Here is a 22,651-nt window from a genome sequence, read left to right as displayed (position 1 = left end):
CGTCCGTCGGGGTCGGTCGGAGTCGTCCGTCGGTTGTCCGTCGGGGTCGTCCGTCGGATTCGTCCGTCGGGGTCGTCCGTCGGATTCGTCCGTCGGAGTCGGTCGGGGTCGTCCGTCGGAGTCGTCCGTCGGAGTCGGTCGGGGTCGTCCGTCGGAGTCGTCCGTCGGGGTCGTCCATCGGAGTCGTCCGTCGGGGTCGGTCGGGGTCGTCCGTCGGAGTCGTCGGTCGGGGGTCGTCCGTCGGGATCGGTCGGGGTCGTCCGTCGGAGTCGTCCGTCGGAGTTGGTCGGGGTCGTCCGTCGGAGTCGTCCGTCGGGGTCGTCCGTCGAAGTCGTCAGTCAGAGTCGTCCGTCGGGGTCGTCAGTCGGTATATCCCAACAGTTGCCCCCCCCACTCCTGAGCCCGATGTCGTGTTGGCTCGCGTGAACACGTGGGCGACGGCTTCGGACAAAAGGAGTGGTTTTCCGTCTTTTCTTGCCCCGACTCTGGCGATCACATCAACGAACGATCCAATATCGATCGTCCCGACTGTAGGTCGAGCATGCACGTCGGGTCGGAGGTCGGCCAACCTCCGAACGTTGCTCGTCGACATGATCATTCGCAGAATCTGATAGTCGAGTAGCGTCCGACGTATTCGGATAGGATAACGATGGCAAGTCGAATATCCATTGTCCAGCCCTTGGTCGGACGTATGCGTCGGGATATATGATAAACGGTGGCAAGCCGAATATCTTTCGATCGGCCGTGACCAGATTGGTATGTCGCAAATGCGACTGCGGTCGTCTTGGCATTTTGCCCTTCTTAGTCGAAGCTAAGTCGGCAAGTTAGCCAGCCGCATTAGTCGAAGCCCTTTGCCTTCAGAGGTGGGGGCCATCGTAGATATTCTGCCCCTTCGATCTCCATCGTAGAATCCGATGTGTCCTCGACGATCGAGACGTAGATTGAGCCGTTGGTTCGGCGATTCGACGATTAGGCCGACGACGGAGTCATAGATTCGGCGATCGGCAATCGAGCCATGTTGGTCGGGGCCTTTTGCCTTCAAAGGCTAAGGCCGTCGATTTCGACGATCGGTGATCGAGCCGTTGATTCGACGATCGACGATCGACCATGTTGGTCGGGGCCTTTTGCCTTCAGAGGCCGAGGCCGTCGGTTCGGCGATCGGTGATCGAGCCGTTGATTCGGCGATCGGTGATCGAGCCGTTGATTCGGCGATCGATGATCGAGTCGTTGATTCGGCGATCGGCAATCGAGCCATGTTGGTCGGGGTCTTTTGCCTTCAGAGGCCGAGGCCATCGTAGATTTTTCGCTCCTTCGATCTCTATCAGTGGAGGGCCTGCTGGGTTCAGCATGGGCCCGACCTTTCTTCCATTTTTTTTTTCGGCCCGTGCCTTAATTCAGGCGCCGGTCGGAAGCTCCTTCGTCCGCGCGCATGTACTTGTACGCGCGCTCCAGCAGTTTGGCGTATGTTCGGGGGAGGGTTTTGTCCAGGGAGTAGGTGAACCGGGATGTTCTTAGCCCTCGTTTCATGGCCGAGATGGCCATGTCTCCATTGAGGTCCCGGACCTCAAGCGTGGCCGTGTTGAATCGCGTGACGAAGTGTCGTAGAGTCTCATTTTCTCTCTGCTTGAGGGAGAAAAGACTGTCCGAGGTTCATGGCGGCTTCCGACTGGTGCTAAAATGGACCATGAAGGAATGCTCGAACTGTCCGAAGGAGTGGATACTTCCGATCGAAGACCGGAGTACCAGGCCCTGGCAGCTTTGCGGAGCGTGGCGGGGAAGCCGATGCAAAAGAGAGCGTCGGTTGCCCCTTGAATCGTCATGAGAGCTTTGTAGCTCTCCAGATGGTCGATTGGGTCGGTGGAGCCGTCGTAAGACTCCACGTGCGGCATCTTGAACCGACTGGGGATCGGTTCGTCGAGGATGAGTCGGGAGAGAGGTTGGGCGGTCTGGAAGTCGACGTCGTTTGAAGACTTCTGCCCGTCCACCTGCAGCTGCGCGAGCCGACGGTCGATTTTCTCGAACCTGCGTTCGTAGTCGTCTGTCCGTCGGTGCTGGGAGACCCCAGGAGTGGAGTCTCCGGAAGAGTCCGAGAGAGAGGCGGACGGCGTTCGCGGTCGCTTCTCCTTCCTCGCTCGTTCCAGCTGGGAGGGAGAATGCTGTCGGGACCGATGGGCGTCACGCCGCGGCCGCCCCTCCTTTCTGTGGGAGCGCTGTGGCAGGTGCTCCCGCGGAGGCAACGGAGATCGACGCGGGCGTCGGCGGCTGCTCCTGGAGGGCATCAGACGTGCCGCCGGTTGCCCGACCGGTGATGGCGGCAGCCGTGCGGGTTGTTGCTGGAGGCTTTTGACGGCATCCGTCAGCACGGTCATCTGCCGTACGATCGCCGCGATCTGCGCCTCCGTGGTGACCGCGGGATGCGGGGAGCTAGGTTCCGCCGCGGAGGGTGGCAGAGAGGTCTCTTCCTGGCGGGATGAGCGTCTCGCCGACCCGGTGACTCTCGATCGTTGAGCTCTTGTCTTTGTCATTAGTATCTGCTGCTTGCGTCCCCCCTACCAAGCGCGCTAATCTGTTGCGGCCAATCTCCTCGTCGCCTGGTCGCCAGGAACGAGCGCCTGCAAAAAAGGAAGTCCACACTAACCGGAGGTGGCTCCGGCGGGGACCTTCCGACTGTCAAGTCAGAGAGGTGACTGGGCAACAGTGAAAAGAAAACAAGGAGCTCAACGAGAGAGGGAAAGAGAGAGAGAGGGAGCAAGCCCAAGAGTTTCGAAGAGACCTCTAGCACTGTTGCCTTCCCCGATATATATAGTGGAGCATGGTATGGCGCCGTCATTAATGGCGCGGACAATTGAAGAATTGTCAACTTACTGAGGACTGTCAGAGTCGCCGTAAGGGTGTCAAATCGCCGTGGGGCTGTCAAATCACTAGGGTTGCCCCATGCCTTAGGTGGGATAATGCCCCTAGGCGGCAGTGCCGCATGCCGTTGTCAGGACTGACAGTTTCTGGCAGTCGTACGGCGTTTGGGAGGGCTGACCGATCATACGTCGGTATTCGGCTGCCGAGACGTCGGGTGATGACCCGGAGGCACCGTCGGCTGGTCTGGTGTCTTGCTTAAGTCGGACGTCGGCTGCCACCCCCGACAGTGAGTCGGTAATATGGGTTCGGCCACTCGGTCGGTCGGGAACAGCATGGGTTGGTTCGGCCGACACACCTTCGGTCGGATATTGTCGGCAGCCGTCCGTCGGGGTCGTCGGTCGGAGTCGTCCGTCGGGGTCGTCCGTCGGGGTCGGTCGGAGTCGTCCGTCGAGGTCGGTCGGGGTCGTCCGTCGGAGTCGTCGGTCGGAGTCGTCCATCGGGGTCGTCCGTCGGAGTCGTCCGTCGGAGTCGTCCGTCGGAGTCGTCCGTCGGGGTCGGTCGGAGTCGTCCGTCGGGGTCGTCCGTCGGAGTCGTCCGTCGGAGTCGGTCGGGGTCATCCGTCGGAGTCGTCCGTCGGGGTCGGTCGGAGTCGTCCGTCGGGGTCGTCCGTCGGGGTCGTCCGTCGGAGTCGTCCGTCGGAGTCGGTCGGGGTCGTCCGTCGGAGTCGTCCGTCGGGGTTGTCCGTCGTAGTTGTCCGTCGGGGTCGGTCGGGGTCGTCCGTCGGGGTCGGTCGGGGTCGGTCGGAGTCGTCCGTCGGAGTTGGTCGGGGTCGTCCGTCGGAGTCATCGGTCGGAGTCGCCGTCGGAGTCGGTCAGGGTCGTCCGTCGGAGTCGTCCGTCGGGGTTGTCCGTCGGAGTCGTCCGTCGGGGTCGGTCGGGGTCGTCCGTCGGAGTCATCGGTCGGGGTCGGTCGAGGTCGTCCGTCAGGGTCGGTCGGGGTCGTCCGTCGGAGTTGGTCGGGGTCGTCCGTCGGGATCGTCCGTCGAAGTCGTCGATCAGAATCATCCGTCGGGATCGTCAGTCGGTATATCCCAACAGAAATAGATGAGCAAATTATCCTTACAGGAAAGCATCCATCTCGAGCACACACAGCATACCTCCTCTCCCTCATGCAACTCGATGTCTTGCGGCCATGGGTGATGAACTGATCATATCACTGAACGAATCAAAAGGACAATCGGGCACACCAATTGGACGCTAGAGATGGCTTCTCATATAAAATGATCATAATTTGACGGAGATCAGCGACATAACCCGTCAAAAATGTGCGTGACTTCTTTCGCCAAGTACTCTTCGGCACCGCACCATTGCGCCTCTTGTTTGACGTACTGAAATGATCGCTTCTTCTTCTCTTTTATCATCGAAGGGCGCTCGAATTGTTGGAGCCCTCCCGGGCCGCAGCCTTCGAAGCCTCTCGAAACCATTCGCCCTCGAGACTTTTCGATCCCTGAAAACCCGAAGGACGTCTCCGATCGCCGCTGGAATGGAAGACGCCGCCGCTCCGAACCCCGCTCCTCCAGCGTCGACTGACGGCGCCGCTGCCGCCGGAGGAGACAGGGCTAGGGTTTCGACCGCCGCGGGCGGAGGGCTGGGAGTGGGCGACTGCTTCGAGCTTTCTCCGTCGACCATCCTCAAGCTCCAGAAGGGAGACGTTACCACGTGGTTCATCGACGGATCGACCGATGCGATCGTGAGCTCGCGAAACCCTTCTCTCTTTGGTTTGTCGTGGTTGGAATTGGGATTTTTTGGTGAATTGCCTCTTATCGAGTGGAAAATACTTCTTGATCTACTAATGACCAACCGAGCTCTCCAAATTTTCGCTGAATTCCTTCTTTAGCTCTTTCTTTTTCCAAAATCAAGAGTCTGCTGTTTTAATTATTAAAAGCGCCCAATTTGTCTTGTTGAACGTGTTAGAAGCTGGTGAATTGATGATTAGGTATTTGATTTCTTGCCCTACTCTAAGGTAGTTACCAGATCAGTGCGGCGGCTCATCTAAGTGGAGATTTATGCTAGTTTGTCTATTTGGTCTTCTCAATTTCTCAGTGAAACGAGAAGTGGATTAGGAGCTGGTGGTGTCAAAGGGTTGTGTTATTCGCTTTGAGTCATGGTATCAAGATACGACGATGATGAAACAGAATAATTCATAGTTACATTTGCCTCACTGAATTGATTCTTAACATGCATTATGCTCCAAATCTATAAATTGGAGGCCAAAACTGGAGCAGTGTTCTTAATATCACACGCGTTGATGTTGGCTTAATCCAAATCTATGCACATTGATGAGTTCAAAGCCAGACCTGCATGTTATTTAGGAGGAGAAATTCTTTGTACACCACACACGGTGTAGAAAAATGCACCACCCAACCTGATTAGGCCACGTAGCTACCACTTTCCAACGCGTATTTAATGCCTATAGTTTCACTTTTTTGTTTGAAATTTTGAATGACGAAAATGTCTCTCCTCTTCTGAAAGATTATGACATCTTGTAACCATATCATGACATTCTGCAATCAAATTATGACTTCCTGCACACAGGATATCATAATTTTTCTTCAAAAGTCATAAAATGGAAGGGCATTTTCGTCATTGAAAATTTATGAAATTTTTAAATGATAAAAATGCTCCTTTTTTATGACATTCTGTGGCCAAATTATGACTTTCTATATGCGAAAATCATAATTTGACTGTAGGATGTCATAATATAGTCATAAGATGTCAATTTTTTCAAAAGAGAAGGGGCATTTTCGTCATTCAAAATTTCAAACAAAAAAGCAGAACTACAGGTATTAAATACGCATTGGAAAGCAGTGATTATGTCGCCCAATTAGGTGGGATGGTGTATTTTTACTACACTGCATGCGGTGTACAAAAAATTACTTTATTTAATAGAATGGATTGATGACCCGTGAAAATGATATAGGTGGTTCTTAAAGCTAATCAACCTAATGAATATACAGATGGTATTGCATATGTGAGTACTAAAATTTTACCCAATGACCATTAACAATTTGTCATCCTAGTATGGATGTGACCGTGGATGTTTGTTGAAGTTAAACCTTGCAATTGAACACACACACACACACACACAGAGTAGTGGCAGATTCTTTACACAAAAATCATATATTGAGATGAAAATTGCTGTGGTCTACACAGAACCAGTGATCCCGGTCAGTTTATTCTATTAAACCATTCAGAGGAAGATTGTTCTTCTGATCATTGAAGTAAGTTAGTACCAGCTTTCTAAAGCATCAGAAAGATGAAGTAAAGATGCAGATGCACATAATAAATCTACCTGATTCGCACTGCATGAAATCTCAAAATCCACCCTAATTTGGTGATAGTAGTGCTGTAATTTCATGTTGAATGTTAAAGGATTTCTGTTCACTTCTTTAGTGATAGAAACGACATTATCATTTACTTAATTAGTTCCACATTTATTGCCTCTCCCCCTTCTCTGAGTAGGTTGCCATCAGTAAAATGGTAATGGAACTTGTTTTGCAGGTAAATGCAGCTAATGAACGAATGCTTGGAGGTGGTGGTGTTGATGGAGGTAGCTGATTAGAATTTTCTTTTATTAAACATTATTAAGGTTTTTTTCTTTTCTCAGCTTGCTATCCCCTGTCTCAGCCATACATAGAGCTGCTGGCCCAGCACTTCGAGAGGCATGTTCAAAAGTTCCAGAGGTCTGGCCTGGAGTTCGCTGTCCCACTGGAGAAGCTAGAATAACACCGTAAGCATCTCTAAGTAGACTTTAATTATTTTTTTGGGTGTTCAAACTCTTTATAGGTGCTTGTTGCAAGTATATTAAGTCATTGAAATTGTGCAGAGCTTTTCGGCTGCCTGTATCTCATGTAATACACACTGTTGGCCCCATTTATGATGTTGATAAGCAGCCTGAGGTTTCCTTAGGGAATGCATACAGGTAAAACCCCATACCCCAAGCTCCCCACCCCATCTTCATCTTGGGTCACCTTTCCTTAGGTCCAAACATGAGATGGTTTGTGGAGTACATCATAGTTCAGTTCTGAAGACTTTGGCTCTTTTTTGTGATTGCAGAAACAGCTTGAGGCTTGCTAAAGAGAACAACATTCAGTATATTGCTTTTCCAGCCATATCGTGCGGTGTTTATGGGTATATAATTACTAAGCTTCATATACTGCTTAGGAGATTGTGATTGATCATTTCTAAGATCATATTTTCATTTCTTCCGACCTTGTGGCTTCAAGTTCTCTTGCACACCTTCTTTCACAGATATCCTTTCAAAGAAGCTTCCAGAATAGCTATATCTACAGCAAAAGGATTCTCCGGTGACTTCAAGGAGGTAACATATGTTTGTAACCTTTTCCTAGTACAGCAGCATATTTTTTTTAAATTTGATGTTTGTTTTCTTCTCAAATAATCATTTTGACATCCATATTTCCAAAGTTCATGAATTATCACTTCGCTACATGACCAGTATGAGTGTAATCTTTCCATCAATGACTTGGGATCTGATATATATGCTCACGCCTTAAGAAGGTGGGTACATCTAATAATAAATTAGCAGGATTGACACAGCCAATAAGTGTGATTCATAAAAATAAGGATATATAGGCAACAAACCTAAGAAAGAAAACATTCGTAGCTTTCATATGACAATGTCATTTGGGATCCTAAATGCGCATCCTTATATTTTGTTTCATAATAATTAAAAAGAGCAGCTCTTCATGTTCAGATTTTTTTAATAGTTACTTGTATGAACTCATGACCCTTATAATACCACAATAGTTACCATGCTACCACCACTATGGACCTCTCCTTTTCCTTTGATATGGGTCTGCACCATGCTTGCACCATTACCTCTCCATTGCTAACCTAATGCCACCCTTCTACCACTGTCATATAAGCTTCATTCAGCTGCCATCCTTGTAAATATGGGCACTCTCATGGCAACTTAGACATGTTCCCTTGGTACTATTACCATGGCTATTCTCACCATTGGTAATTTTTTGGCATTTGTATAGGTGATAATCTCTTGTATAAACTTGAGTTCTGATGGATGCTATATCATAATCTGGGACAAAATCAAGATTCATGAGAAAACTCCTTTTCCACATTAGTTTTTTTTTTTCTGATATGCATTTATGTGCGACTAAACATATTGAAAGGATCTGAAATATGGGATCACAATTTTGACCTTCAGTATTTGATCAAGGCATTTTTATTCCAAATAGTCTTTCCTTCCAAATGGTCTTTTTGTGAGAAATAATTTTTTATGTTGGCCTCTTTCTTCTTCTTCTTCTTCTTCTTCTTTTTCATGTGGTGGGTTTTTCTTTGGTGGTGGTTGGGGCTCTTTTTTTTTCTTTTTTTTTGGGGTTGGTTTGGGGGGGGTAGATTCATATGTCTAGACAGCTGAACTATTGCTGAGACCTCCACAGGTTCCACATGTATGAGTTGCTTGTTATTTTGTTCCCTTTTTTTAATCCTATATGGCAGCATAAAATTATGGTTTTGTGATAACCGATCGAATGGACAAAGATAACACTAATCTCAATGGGCTTGTCCATCACTTTGAGTTCTGATCATATAAGTCACCATTACACACTTTGATCATGGTTGACCGGGCATGGCTACAATGGCTAAAATAGAGCTGCAAATATTTGAACTATTAGATCGTTTTTTCTTAAAATTATTGGCTATACTAAACATGAATAAACACCTTTCTGACATGCTACAATAGCCAAAATAGAACTGCAAATGCTGGAATTATTAGATCTTTTTTTTCTTATGATTATTAGCTATATTAAACATGAATAGACACCTTTCTAACATGGTTGGACGGCCTTTATATATAGGAATTCAGGAATGGGGGACAAAGTTATCAATTATTAACTGGATTTGATCAATTGTGAAGAGCTTAAGCAAAACAAATTGGATGCTTTAATTTGGGTTGAAGAATATGAAATGGGAAAAGTAAAACCTTAGTAGAAATGAAGAAGGATTTTAGAAGTTGTGATTGTAGAGAGTATGGTCAGGACATTGCTCTTCTGCATAATACTTCTAGAAGATGTGGAAATGATCATGTTGCTCAAAAGAGTTGATGTTCCAACCCACTTTCCATTATAGTAAACTTGACCATGAGATACCTTGAGACACTTCTAAGCATGGAATGTTGTACCACCCCATACCGCCCGATATGGAGTGTACCATACTGTACCAGTACGTCGTCTCGGAGCATACCGACACTACTGTACCGTACCGAACCATGTACCAACATTATAGCAGAATTTTACTGGTTTGGGATCCGGTACCGAAACGATGAACCTTGCTTCTAAGGTTTTAGAGCAGAAAGGGTTATATTTCCTCCATTGATGATCTACTCTTTATTGTCCAAGAAGCAGAGCAAAGAAAATCTTGAAAACCCCTCATAGTTCTCAATGATCTGATGATGACCTTTCTCATTCTGGCCTAGTGATTGTTAGATTTAGATCCCCCTTTACTGATATCTCCACTCTTCCTCTGTGGATTAAGCAGCACAAGAAATCTTATTCAGGTTTATGCACCAGAATATCAACTAAGCTCAAGTTCTTGATCTTATTGCAGAGATTTGATAGCCTATTTCGCAAGTGCACGAAATCGCTCAAGTAATATAATGATAAATAAGAGATCGTTCCCACGAGGACTGAGTTTAATTACCAAAAATGAACGTTGATTTTACTAATATCTAAACGATCGAAACTGAATGATAATGAAAAATAAAATTAACTCTAAAGAACTCAATGAAAGCTGAATCAAAATTCGATTGATAAAGCACTAGGGTATATCTGATTTCACTTGGACCAATTATCAATTCCAGCTATTCCGATTAATAATCTAAATTTAATTATTAATGCAAGGATAAATAATCTTAAATTATTTAATAATCTCTCCCGAGTCTTATTAAATATACTAATTAAAACCTATAATCTATCTTCCAATAGTAAAATAGATTTCAATTAGTTCAACAAGCACAGTGATTATTTTCAAGATCCCACAGGTCAAATCTTCTGCTCCCGCTCCAATTATTATTCCTATGATGTTTGTTATTAACTCCAATTTATAATCTTCCTTCCCAGTACCAATTATAAATCGAAATCAATCAAGTACCAAAGATAATAATACTTAAAAGCATTAAGCACAAATAACAAACAATTGCATTAACAAAGAAAATTAATACAAGATTCTGGAATTGAAATTTAATTCAAGCTACATCAGGTACCCTAGCTAGAAATTTAGCTTTTCATCATAACAAAATCAAACTCAAGTTTACTTGAATAAAACTCCAAAATCATCCTAACAATGAGTTCTAGAAAATAAATTCAAAGTAAACAAGAGAAAGAAAAAACTCTGAAGGAATTGCAGAGCCGAATGAATCTTCTCTTCAAATCTTCCAGATACTCCAAACTCTCCTTGCTTGATTTCTAGCTTTCAAAGATGATTCTCCTTCCTTCCTGCTGGTGTTTTAGGATCCTTAAATAGGGCTAGGGCTAGGGTTAAGGTGGTATTTTTCTCATGATTTTATTCTATATATCATTCTTTTTATTTAGTATAGAATCTCTCCTCTTTTGGATAGGCTTTAAGCAATCACCAGCCATCTACTCCTTATGCTGCCCAAATTTTCTGATTTTATTATGATTTCCATAGTAAAAGAAGGAAAGGAGGCATGGTTAATTAGAGGAGAAGAATTTCTTCCTTTCTGGGTCCACAAAATCTGCAAAACAAGGTAAGGTTTCGACTGCCCAAATCAAGTTTTTCAAGAATTAGTTTCAATTCTTTCTCAGTTTGCTCATGCAGAATTAGTTTGGACTCTGATTTTCTTCCATTTAATTCTTTCCAAGATAGCTCTTTGCCACTCAAAATTGGTTGCCATATCAGATCTTTGTGCCAAGAAACACTAAGAAGAATCTGGGTATATCGGGTATTTCTTGTTGTGTCCAACATTGTTACCAACTTCAACCTATTGTAGCTACCTCATTTGGAATCCAAGTTCAATTCTGTAAATTATGTTCCTTTCTTGCTTCTCTCAAAATTCTGTAGGATCTAATCTTGCTCGATTTGGAGTCCTGTAGCTTACCTTTTAGGGGTCCTCACACCAAAATATCTAGAATTTAGATTGGTTGACTAGATGGGAGAGATTAACTGCTTGATTTATTTTCTGCATCTCTAATTTCTTTTCTGGCTGATGATGCCAAAAAGGATAAGGTGTGGGGTCCATTGATATCTTGATTTGATTATTCTGCTTTGAGGTGGACTCTGATTTTGATGCAAGACCTGATGACTCCGGATGACAAATCCTGCTGAATCGGACTCAACCAATTTCACTTAATTTGACCTTTAAAACATGGTTAAGCCCAATTAGGTGTGACCTGGCTCAATTACCTGCAATTGACATAAAACATATCAGGTTCTTATATTTATTTAGTTAATTATTATACCAATTTTATCAAAATCATTAAAAACTAATAATAATAATTACTATAAAAATGCAATACATCAAATACCCCCAAACTTAAGTTTTTGGTTGTCCCCAAGCAAAAGAAAAGTCCAAATCAAAAATGAAGAATCTCAAAAAATTAATGCTAAAAACTTTATTTAACATTAATATACTCAAAATCCATCTAGACACAAAGGAGTAATACCCAAATGCCATGGCTTAACCACCTCAATCCAAAATCGAAAGGCAAACCCACAAGCTAACTATTCCAAACTCATTCATACTCAAACAAAATTACGCACAATCAATAGCTACTCTGCTTCCTTTAGATTTTAATAAAATAATTCGGTTCAAACATCCAATCCTGAATGCAAAATCCTATCAGCCCATCTCCAATAGTGCAAACAACGTACTCAAGAGATCAATAGGACTTTTTCGGGTAAAAAAAAAAAAAAAATGGAAAGCAAGTAACAAGAATGATGGTTATGGTCACATAAGTGAAAATAAATTAACCACAATAAATCAGAGCATACTCAATTACTTATGCTTTACATCCCTTCCTTTATTTGTTTTATTTTATACTTTTAGAACAGCCTATACACTTTGGCACTCTTCCTTAAGTCATCATTTGCCTTTTTACGCGAATACCGACATTGGTGATGAAGGCACCCGGTTACTCAGCAAGTCATATACTCAAAGTGCTTTGCATACTCATAATTCAAGTCACTGTTTGACGTAAAAGCAAACATGGGGCTCATGAATGCTCCTAGTTACTAGGCAACTTGAAACAGCGGAGTAGATTGTGCTTTTTTTTTTTTTTTTTTTTTTTTTTTTTTTTTTTTTTTTTTGAAGGGAAGGAAAACTAAAAATTCAGTATGCTCTAACCATTATAATCAATTTATTCTCAAAAAATATGAACAGTAGATATGAGATAGGATGAAAAGAAAATACAAGGGGTCAAAAAGGATATGCCAAAGGAATGCCTATATCATTTCTCCCAAGTAAATTGTCTACATTTTATTGCAACAAAGCTCACAAATAGGATTGACGAAGCAAAGTAACTATCTCCTATACGAGATTTTATTTAAGTATTTACAAGTATAAAACAGTCAATCCCTGAATTTGACTTCCAAATTTAAAGCTAAGATAGCCAAACACTAACACAAAAGTAAAATTGTCCCCCTCTATATCCTTACAAGTGATCAATGAATCAACATTCCAATTTTTTTTTTTTTTTTAATTTTATAAAAAAATAAAGATAAAGATGCAAACATAATGGCAATCCTATATTATTAACACGAAATGCTCATGCAAATGCACCCCCAAATCTGAATTTGACATTGTGCTCAATGACAAGATCATCATCACAATACATATTATAGCAAGGCATTCTTAAAGGTTAGGGGTACTCCCCTTTGTAGCGTGCCTATGCGCTTGTGTGAGTTTGCAACTCGTCCTCAGTCATTTCATATCTCTTGTCTTCTTCAATGTGCCTACAAAAAGTGAACAACGTCCATTCAAACCTTGAAAATATAGTGAGGATTAAAATTGACTCAAAAATAAAAAAAAAATTTGCTTAGGTTGCCTCCCAAGAAGCGCTAGTTTATAGTCGTTAGCTTGACTATCCCAATGCATTATATCAGTGCTATGGAGGTTTTTGGTTGCTCAAATCCTCCATCTATGTATTCCTTCAACCTTTGCCCATTGACTTTGAAGGTCCTATCACCACTCTTCAGCTCAACAGCTCCATGTGGAAAAACTTGTATAATCTCAAATGGACCTGACCACCTAGACCGGAGCTTGCCTGGAAATAGCTTTAGGCGAGAGTTATACAGCAACACCTTTTGTCCTGGTTGGAATTCACGCCTCACAATATGTTTGTCATGCCATCTTTTCGTTCTCTCCTTGTAAATTCTTGCATTTTCATATGCATGGAGGCGGAACTCATCAAGTTCATTAAGCTGTAATAACCTTTTCTCCCCAGCAGCTTCCATATTGAAATTTAGCAACCTAGTTGCCCAGTAAGCTCGATGCTCTAGCTCCACAGGTAAATGGCATGCTTTTCCATAAACTAGACGATACGGGGACATCCCAATTGGTGTTTTGAATGCTGTTCTATATGCCCATAACGCATCATCTAATTTTAGGGACCAGTCCTTTCTTGATGAGTTGACAATAGTCTCCAATATTCTTTTAATTTCACGGTTGGAGATCTCTACTTGTCCACTTGTTTGAGGATGATATGGTGTTCCTACACGATGAGTAACACCATATTTTATCAATAGAGAATCCAAATAACGATTACAAAAATGCTTACCTCCATCCGTGATGATAGCTCTTGGAATACCAAAGTGTGTGAATATGTATTTCTTTAAGAACTTGAGCACACTCTTGGCATCATTAGAGGGAAGTGCTACTGCCTCAATCCATTTGGATACATAATCCACCGCCACCAGGATGTATTGATTTGAATGAGAAGGTGGAAAAGGCCCCATAAAATCTAATCCCCACACATCGAACAGTTCTACTTCAAGGATATTGGTTAGTGGCATTTCCTGTCTAAAAGAAATATTTCCAGTTCTTTGACATCGGTCACAAGAAGAAACAAAAGCAATAGCATCTTTAAACAGGTTAGGCCAATAAAAACCACACTGTAATACTTTAGCAGCTGTTTTGTTGGGTCCAAAATGGCCTCCACACTCTAATGAATGGCAGTGTTTTAAAATATTTTTAATTTCATCATCAGGCACACATTTCCTAATAAGCTGATCTGGACAATACTTATATAAATATGGATCCTTCCAAAAATAATATTTTGCATCATGTAAAAATTTCTTTTTTTGCTGGTAATTAAATTCCGAAGGAATAATATCACATGCCTTAAAATTAACAATATCAGCATACCAGGGTGTACTAGATGTGAGTAATGCAAATAATTGTTCATCAGGGAATGACTCATTAATGGGTACCTCAGTGTTCTCAATTTCTTTACTTAACTCTAACCGAGACAAGTGATCTGCTACAAGATTTTCTGCTCCTTTCTTATCCCTAATCTCCAAGTCAAATTCCTGCAATAAGAGCACCCAACGAATTAGTCTCGGTTTCGCATCCTTCTTTTCAAGTAAATATTTAATTGCTGAGTGATCAGTATAAACTATTGTTTTTGCTCCTATAAGATATGGCCTAAATTTATCAAAAGCAAAAATAATAGCGAGCAACTCTTTTTCTGTGGTGGCATAGTTCAACTGTGCATTATTCAGTGTTCGACTCGCATAGTACACCACATGAAGTCTATTCTCCTTTCTTTGTCCCAAGACTGCTCCTATAGCATAGTCGCTTGCATCACACATGAGTTCAAATGGTAGATTCCAGTCAGGTGCAGTGATGATAGGAGCTGAGATTAATTCTCTCTTTAATCTGTTAAAAGCAACCAAACACTCATCAGTAATTTTAAAAGGCGCATCCTTGATCAATAAATTACAAAGAGGTTTGGTAATTTTAGAGAAGTCTTTTATAAATCTTCTATAGAAGCCAGCATGCCCTAAGAAACTCCTCACTCCTTTAACAGATGTTGGTGGTGGTAATTTTTCAATGACCTCCATCTTTGCTTTGTCTACTTCTATCCCTCTAGATGAAATCTTATGGCCTAAAACTACTCCTTCCTGCACCATAAAATGACATTTCTCCCAATTCAACACAAGATTAGTTTCTTCACAACGCTGTAGAACTTGGGAGAGGTTAGTCAAACACATATCAAAAGAAGGACCAAAAACTGAAAAATCATCCATAAAGATTTCAATGAATTTTTCAACCATATCAGAGAATATAGACATCATACATCTTTGAAAAGTTGCAGGTGCATTACATAACCCAAATGGCATTCTCCTATATGCAAATGTTCCATATGGACAAGTAAATGTAGTTTTTTCTTGATCCTCAGGTACAATAGGAATTTGAAAATATCCTGAATAACCATCTAAAAAACAGTAGAAGGGATATCCGGACAATCTCTCAAGCATTTGATCAATAAAAGGCAAAGGAAAATGGTCCTTTCGTGTGGCTTTGTTTAACTTCCTATAATCAATACACACACGCCAACCAGTGACTGTTCTAGTGGGTATCAGCTCATTTTTATTATTTGTAATAACAGTCATCCCCCCTTTCTTAGGAACTACTTGAACAGGACTCACCCAACTACTATCAGAAATAGGGTAGATAATTCCTGCATCAAGTAACTTCATTACTTCAGCTCTAACTACTTCCTTCATATTAGGATTTAACCTACGTTGATGCTCAATTGAAGGTTTGTAGTTTTCTTCCATTAAAATTTTATGCATGCATATACTGGGACTAATTCCCTTAATATCATCAATAGACCAGCCTAATGCTCTCTTATGTTTTTTCAACACATGCAACAATTTTTTCTCTTGTTCAGTAGACAAATGAGCAGATATAATGACAGGAAAAATAGATGAGTCTCCCAAGAATGCATATCTTAAGTGAGAAGGGAGCTGCTTAAGCTCAAGCTTGGGGTTTGGCTTAGCCTCTACTGAATCCTGTATTTTCTCAATATCATTTAATACATCAACATGCTGTTTATTTTTAACACCATCAATCAAGTCATATTCAGAATTGTCAATTATTTCACTAACAAATTTATTAATCACATCTAATCTAAAACATTCATCATTCTCAAGAGGATATTTAGATGAATTAAGCACGTTAAAAATTACCTCTTCTTGTCCCACTCTTAAAGTAAGCTTACCCTCATGGACATCTATAAGTGCCTTGCCAGTTGCAAGGAATGGACGTCCCAATATCAAAGGAACATCTCTATCTTCCTCCATATCCAAGACAATAAAATCCACTGGGAAGATAAATTTGTCCACCTTGACTAATACATCCTCCACTATGCCTTTAGGATATGTCACCGATCGATCAGCTAGTTGTAATGAGACACTGGTCGGTTTCACATCCCCTAGTCCAAGCTTCCTGAAAACAGATAAAGGCATTAAGTTAATGCTAGCACCTAAATCGCACAATGCTTTAGTAAATTCGATATTGCCAATATTGCATGGAATTGTAAAACTCCCTAGATCCTTTAATTTTGATGGCAACTTGTTCTGAATGATTGCACTGCACTCTTCGGTGAGCATGACTGTCTCATGGTCCTCTAGCCTTCTCTTTTTGGAAAGAATGTCCTTCAAGAATTTGGCATAGCTAGGCATCTGAGCTAATGCCTCTGCAAATGGAATATTTATGTGTAGTTTCTTGAAGACCTCCAAAAACTTCAGAAAGTTCTTGTCATCCTTACTTTGCTTAAGCCTTTGAGGAAAAGGAATTGGTGGATTGTAGGGCTTTACTGGCTCTTCCTTTTTCTCTTTTAGCTTCTCTTTGACCATAGTCTCTTCTTGAGTTTGTTCCTTTACTTGTTCTTTAACAGGCTCTTTCCCTTGTTGTTCCCCTAGTTGTTTTCCACTCCTCAAGGTAATTGTCTTCACATGCTCCTTCGGGTTCGTTTCAGTATTGCTAGGCAATGACCCTTGAGTTCTGTTAGCTACCATATTGGCCAACTGTCCCATTTGTATTTCCAAGTTTTTAATGGCAGCTTGCTGGTTTTGAAAGTTTGCCTTAGTCTCACCCATGAAATCAGTAGTGGCCTTAGTGAGTGTTGCAACCAATTCTTCCAGATTAGACTTCTTTTCTTGCTGTGGAAAACCAGGTGGTCCTCTATTCTGATAATTTTGTTGTTGCTGTTGATTTCCCCAGGAAAAATTTGGATGGTTCTTCCAGGCAGGCGTGTAGGTGTTTGAGTATGGATTGTTCTGTTGCCTTCCTTGGTTTGCCACATATTGCACTTGTTCTTGTACTGGAGGCATGAATGAGCTGTCAATCGGGCAATCTCGAGTAGCATGTTGCCCAGTACACATCTCACAGGTCTGCACACAAGTATTGACAGCATTAATAGACAAATGATCTAATTTTTTGAAAAGAGTGTCTACTTTTGCATTGAGTGCAGTAATAGCGTCTATCTCATGAACCCCAGCAGGTCTCCTCGCCATATTTCTCTCATTGGGCCATTGATAATTGTTGTTGGCCATTTCCTCCAAAAGATCATAGGCCTCATCAAGCGACTTCCCCATCAATGAACCTCCAGCAGCAGCATCAATATTAATTCTGGTATGGTTGTTCAGCCCATTGTAGAAGGTTTGCACAACCAACCATTTAGGCAGCCCGTGGTGTGGACACCTCCTAAGCAGATCCTTGAACCTTTTCCAGGCTTCATATAAGGTCTCCATGTCAAATTGCACAAAGGTTTGGATGTCAGTCCTCAACTTGGCAGTCTTAGCAGGTGGAAAGAATTTTGCCAAAAATTTTTGTGCTAAGTCATTCCAAGTGGTGATCGAGCCAGCAGGAAGAGACTGTAACCATGCTTTAGCCTTGTCTTTAAGTGAAAACGGGAACAATCTTAACCGAATTGCATCATCTGACACTCCATTATGCTTAAGGGTATCACATATCTCCAAAAAGTTTGCAATGTGCGCATTAGGGTCATCATTGGGCAATCCTCCAAACTGAACTGCTGTCTGGATCATTTGGATCAAAGCAGGCTTGATCTCAAAGTTGTTTGCTTGCACAGGTGGTCTTGTGATGCTAGATGAAGCTCCATTCACGGTAGGCATGGCATAATCCCGCAGTGCCCTGGGGTTTGCCTCTCTAGCAACCTCATTATTCCCTACTAGGATTACTTCTCTCCTTGGATCTTCAGCCATTTTTGGATCTACTTTTGCCTCAGATTTCTTCCTTTCTCTGACTGCTTTAATGTTTTGTTTACAAGTGCGTTCAATTTCTTGACTTGAAATGGGATTTGATTCAATTCTTACTAGTCGACCCGATTCTCTTTTCCAAGTTGTAATTTTGAAAGATTATTATCTTTTTTTTTTTTTTTTTTTTTTTTTTTTTTTAAGAGAAGAGAGAAGAGGAAAGAGAGAGAAAAGAGTTCTAGAGATGAGTCCTAAGGAGTCCTAAATCTAGAGATGAAAGAGAAGAGTGTTTTAATTAGGTTTAAATTTTAATGGCAAACAAGTTAGCACAAAATGGACTTTCTATCCTAGGGTTAACCTAGATCTAGACAGCTCCTAACTGTTCCAAGATCGCCTTCAAGCACTCCAAGCCCAAAACTGACTAACTGTCTCGGCCAGGTAAGTGTAAGATGTGGGAGGTCCCCTGCTTGTTGCTTTCCTTAGACACCAACTGAGTTGGCCAGGTCAGACAACGGAACCAATTGAAAACCACCTTCTTAAACCACTTGCCTTAGACACCGAGCAATTAATCAATTCGAACCCGGTCTAACTTTAGGACTTTCTTGTCCTATTGAGCTCGAATATCCTAGGGCCAACGTTTAATTGATTTTAGATTAAGGTCTAGGTTATGCAGAATGAAGGATGTGGTTTTTGGGCTAAGGAAGGGTGATCAAATCCCCACCTTATCTGATTAATGTGTTAAGTGCCCTTAAAGTTAATTATGGAGATGCAATGCAAAGAAACAAGATGTCCAATCAAGTTTGATTTTTTTTTTTTAATATTTTTGGTTATACTATATTAGTTAAGCGTTATGAAATGTCAGTAATTTTTTTTTTTTAAATATCTAAGAAATAAAATATCTAGATTACTAGTAAAATCAACTATTCTTGATATTAAAGCACCATTCCCCGGCAACGGCGCCAAAAACTTGATAGCCTATTTCGCAAGTGCACGAAATCGCTCAAGTAATATAATGATAAATAAGAGATCGTTCCCATGAGGACTGAGTTTAATTACCAAAAATGAACGTTGATTTTACTAATATCTAAACGATCGAAACTGAATGATAATGAAAAATAAAATTAACTCTAAAGAACTCAATGAAAGCTGAATCAAAATTCGATTGATAAAGCACTAGGGTATATCTGATTTCACTTGGACCAATTATCAATTCCAGCTATTCCGATTAATAATCTAAATTTAATTATTAATGCAAGGATAAATAATCTTAAATTATTTAATAATCTCTCCCGAGTCTTATTAAATATACTAATTAAAACCTATAATCTATCTTCCAATAGTAAAATAGATTTCAATTAGTTCAACAAGCACAGTGATTATTTTCAAGATCCCACAGGTCAAATCTTCTGCTCCCGCTCCAATTATTATTCCTATGATGTTTGTTATTAACTCCAATTTATAATCTTCCTTCCCAGTACCAATTATAAATCGAAATCAATCAAGTACCAAAGATAATAATACTTAAAAGCATTAAGCACAAATAACAAACAATTGCATTAACAAAGAAAATTAATACAAGATTCTGGAATTGAAATTTAATTCAAGCTACATCAGGTACCCTAGCTAGAAATTTAGCTTTTCATCATAACAAAATCAAACTCAAGTTTACTTGAATAAAACTCCAAAATCATCCTAACAATGAGTTCTAGAAAATAAATTCAAAGTAAACAAGAGAAAGAAAAAACTCTGAAGGAATTGCAGAGCCGAATGAATCTTCTCTTCAAATCTTCCAGATACTCCAAACTCTCCTTGCTTGATTTCTAGCTTTCAAAGATGATTCTCCTTCCTTCCTGCTGGTGTTTTAGGATCCTTAAATAGGGCTAGGGCTAGGGTTAAGGTGGTATTTTTCTCATGATTTTATTCTATATATCATTCTTTTTATTTAGTATAGAATCTCTCCTCCTTTGGATAGGCTTTAAGCAATCACCAGCCATCTACTCCTTATGCTGCCCAAATTTTCTGATTTTATTATGATTTCCATAGTAAAAGAAGGAAAGGAGGCATGGTTAATTAGAGGAGAAGAATTTCTTCCTTTCTGGGTCCACAAAATCTGCAAAACAAGGTAAGGTTTCGACTGCCCAAATCAAGTTTTTCAAGAATTAGTTTCAATTCTTTCTCAGTTTGCTCCTCATGCAGAATTAGTTTGGACTCTGATTTTCTTCCATTTAATTCTTTCCAAGATAGCTCTTTGCCACTCAAAATTGGTTGCCATATCAGATCTTTGTGCCAAGAAACACTAAGAAGAATCTGGGTGTATCGGGTATTTCTTGTTGTGTCCAACATTGTTACCAACTTCAACCTATTGTAGCTACCTCATTTGGAATCCAAGTTCAATTCTGTAAATTATGTTCCTTTCTTGCTTCTCTCAAAATTCTGTAGGATCTAATCTTGCTCGATTTGGAGTCCTGTAGCTTACCTTTTAGGGGTCCTCACACCAAAATATCTAGAATTTAGATTGGTTGACTAGATGGGAGAGATTAACTGCTTGATTTATTTTCTGCATCTCTAATTTCTTTTCTGGCTGATGATGCCAAAAAGGATAAGGTGTGGGGTCCATTGATATCTTGATTTGATTATTCTGCTTTGAGGTGGACTCTGATTTTGATGCAAGACCTGATGACTCCGGATGACAAACCCTGCTGAATCGGACTCAACCAATTTCACTTAATTTGACCTTTAAAACATGGTTAAGCCCAATTAGGTGTGACCTGGCTCAATTACCTGCAATTGACATAAAACATATCAGGTTCTTATATTTATTTAGTTAATTATTATACCAATTTTATCAAAATCATTAAAAACTAATAATAATAATTACTATAAAAATGCAATACATCAAGATTCTGAAATTTATGAAAAATGTTTTAAATTTCTCGAGGACAGAGGGCTGCTTTGAACTCCGTAGACTCCAAATTAACATATAACATTAAGAGGTGACTACAAGAAGCATAGTAGGCTAGGGAGCTTGAACTATTGAGTATCATCAGTAATAAATAGTTGATTTTAGATACCATATTTCTATTAATATTCCTACTGTTTGATAAAGATAAACTTCTTGCCTGCTAGCTCCTCATGAATGAAGCTAGTTTGGGAGACCAGCTTGCTGATACTTGTGTGGGTGATCTACCATACAATTCTTTTGGGTGAGGAACTGATGCCTTCTTTTTTCCTCCAAGTGTTTTTAGGTGACATATTCTTGTCACCTGACATGACCAGCAATTATGTCAAAGTTGACAGATCTTGAGAATGTTGGAGTAAAGCTTGCTGCTGGTTGTAAAACTCTCATCCTTTTTTGTTTTTCGCCCCTTCTCTTGACTGAGTTTTTGTTTTTTTTCCATTCCTGACCTGATTTTGATGGAAAGGGGTTGATTGTTATTGATCTCAACGACTTCAAATAAGGTGCATTGAAATGATACCGCTTGTTAGTCCTAATAATTGATATTAAATACATAAATGCAGTTGATTGAATGGGAACATAACTGGCATCATTTTGCTGCAGGTGCATTTTGTTTTATTTTCAGATGATCTTTACAAGGTTTGGCTCGAGAGTGCTCGTGAGCTACTTTAGGAGTTTGTGTGCAAGAACCACTTCTTCTTGTTACTCCTACTGGTAAAACTTGAAGACAGGAGATCCAAGGCAACAGTAAACTTGAGGTTAAACCATGAGTAACAATATGTTCTGTTTTCTCTGTTCTTCTGGATGACTGTTATCTTTCTCTTTAACTAAACAGGAAACTCAATCCTGGACCCATTAAAAATAAAAGCTCCCGGGCATGGAAAAGTCCTGTAACAGTTGCATTTTGTAGATCCTTGCTCTGAGAAAGCCTCCGCTTAGATGCTTGAGTCTTGGATTACCGAGCAAAACATACCAATAGTTGTGTATAAGGCCGAGAGGTTAAAGGATTTTGTCATTAACCTAGTAACTCAGGTATTTGGTTGTTTAATGTATTTGGTTGTTTAATTGACCTTCAAGGATGCCATCATTATTTTGCAGTCGATTTGTTGGGATGTTTTCCAAACAGGACCAGATGGAGCGCTAAAGAATAGATCTAGCAGCAGGATGCAGTATGCTTCATGCAAAATACAAGATTCTTTATGCATCTTGGAAATATTGCAAGATTCTTGTACTAGGATTCGTAAACTTGTGTTTCTGGTCAGCGAGGAAAATTTAGACATACGAGAGGTGGACACATTTGGAAGCGTATTTGTTGGCTGAGCACTACTTTTTCTTAATTTTGTTTTATATAGCTAGGGGATGCTTAACATCGACCTCCATCCAAAATGGGAAAGCATATCGATAAAAGATCATCCGGCTTGAGTGTGGAGGGTGTACTGAATATTTAGTGTGGAGGGTGTACTGAATATTTTCCTAGTAATTGGCTTCCACAAGATTTGGATCCTCTCCAAGCTTCAAATTGAATGGCGGCATTTCTTTCTGTATATCCAGAAACTTTATAGGTGAA

General features: G+C 41.2%; 1 protein-coding gene across 5 annotated transcripts; it reads left to right on the top strand.

The window, feature by feature from the left end:
* The first annotated feature begins 4,194 nt into the window (after nucleotides 1-4,194).
* On the top strand, nucleotides 4,195-22,160 carry LOC105044812 (uncharacterized). 5 transcript variants are annotated; one of them, XM_073257372.1, is made up of 9 exons: nucleotides 4,195-4,602; nucleotides 6,414-6,462; nucleotides 6,540-6,642; nucleotides 6,739-6,834; nucleotides 6,969-7,043; nucleotides 7,164-7,233; nucleotides 21,255-21,331; nucleotides 21,551-21,587; nucleotides 21,688-22,160. In XM_073257372.1, exons 1-8 carry the CDS (start codon nucleotides 4,246-4,248, stop codon nucleotides 21,555-21,557), a joined length of 834 nt encoding a protein of 277 aa, XP_073113473.1. In that variant the 5' UTR covers nucleotides 4,195-4,245; the 3' UTR covers nucleotides 21,558-21,587; nucleotides 21,688-22,160. The 5 variants fall into 5 exon arrangements, with proteins under 5 accessions (XP_073113473.1, XP_073113475.1, XP_029120334.1 ...); XM_073257374.1 differs by lacking the exon at nucleotides 21,255-21,331 and having other exon boundaries at nucleotides 7,139-7,233; XM_073257373.1 differs by lacking the exon at nucleotides 21,255-21,331 and having other exon boundaries at nucleotides 4,196-4,602.
* Nucleotides 22,161-22,651: the final 491 nt, after the last annotated feature.

This window comes from Elaeis guineensis, chromosome 5, assembly GCF_000442705.2.
Source record: "Elaeis guineensis isolate ETL-2024a chromosome 5, EG11, whole genome shotgun sequence".
NCBI classification, from domain to species: Eukaryota; Viridiplantae; Streptophyta; class Magnoliopsida; order Arecales; family Arecaceae; genus Elaeis; species Elaeis guineensis.
This window is presented reverse-complemented; position numbering and strand designations above follow the sequence as displayed.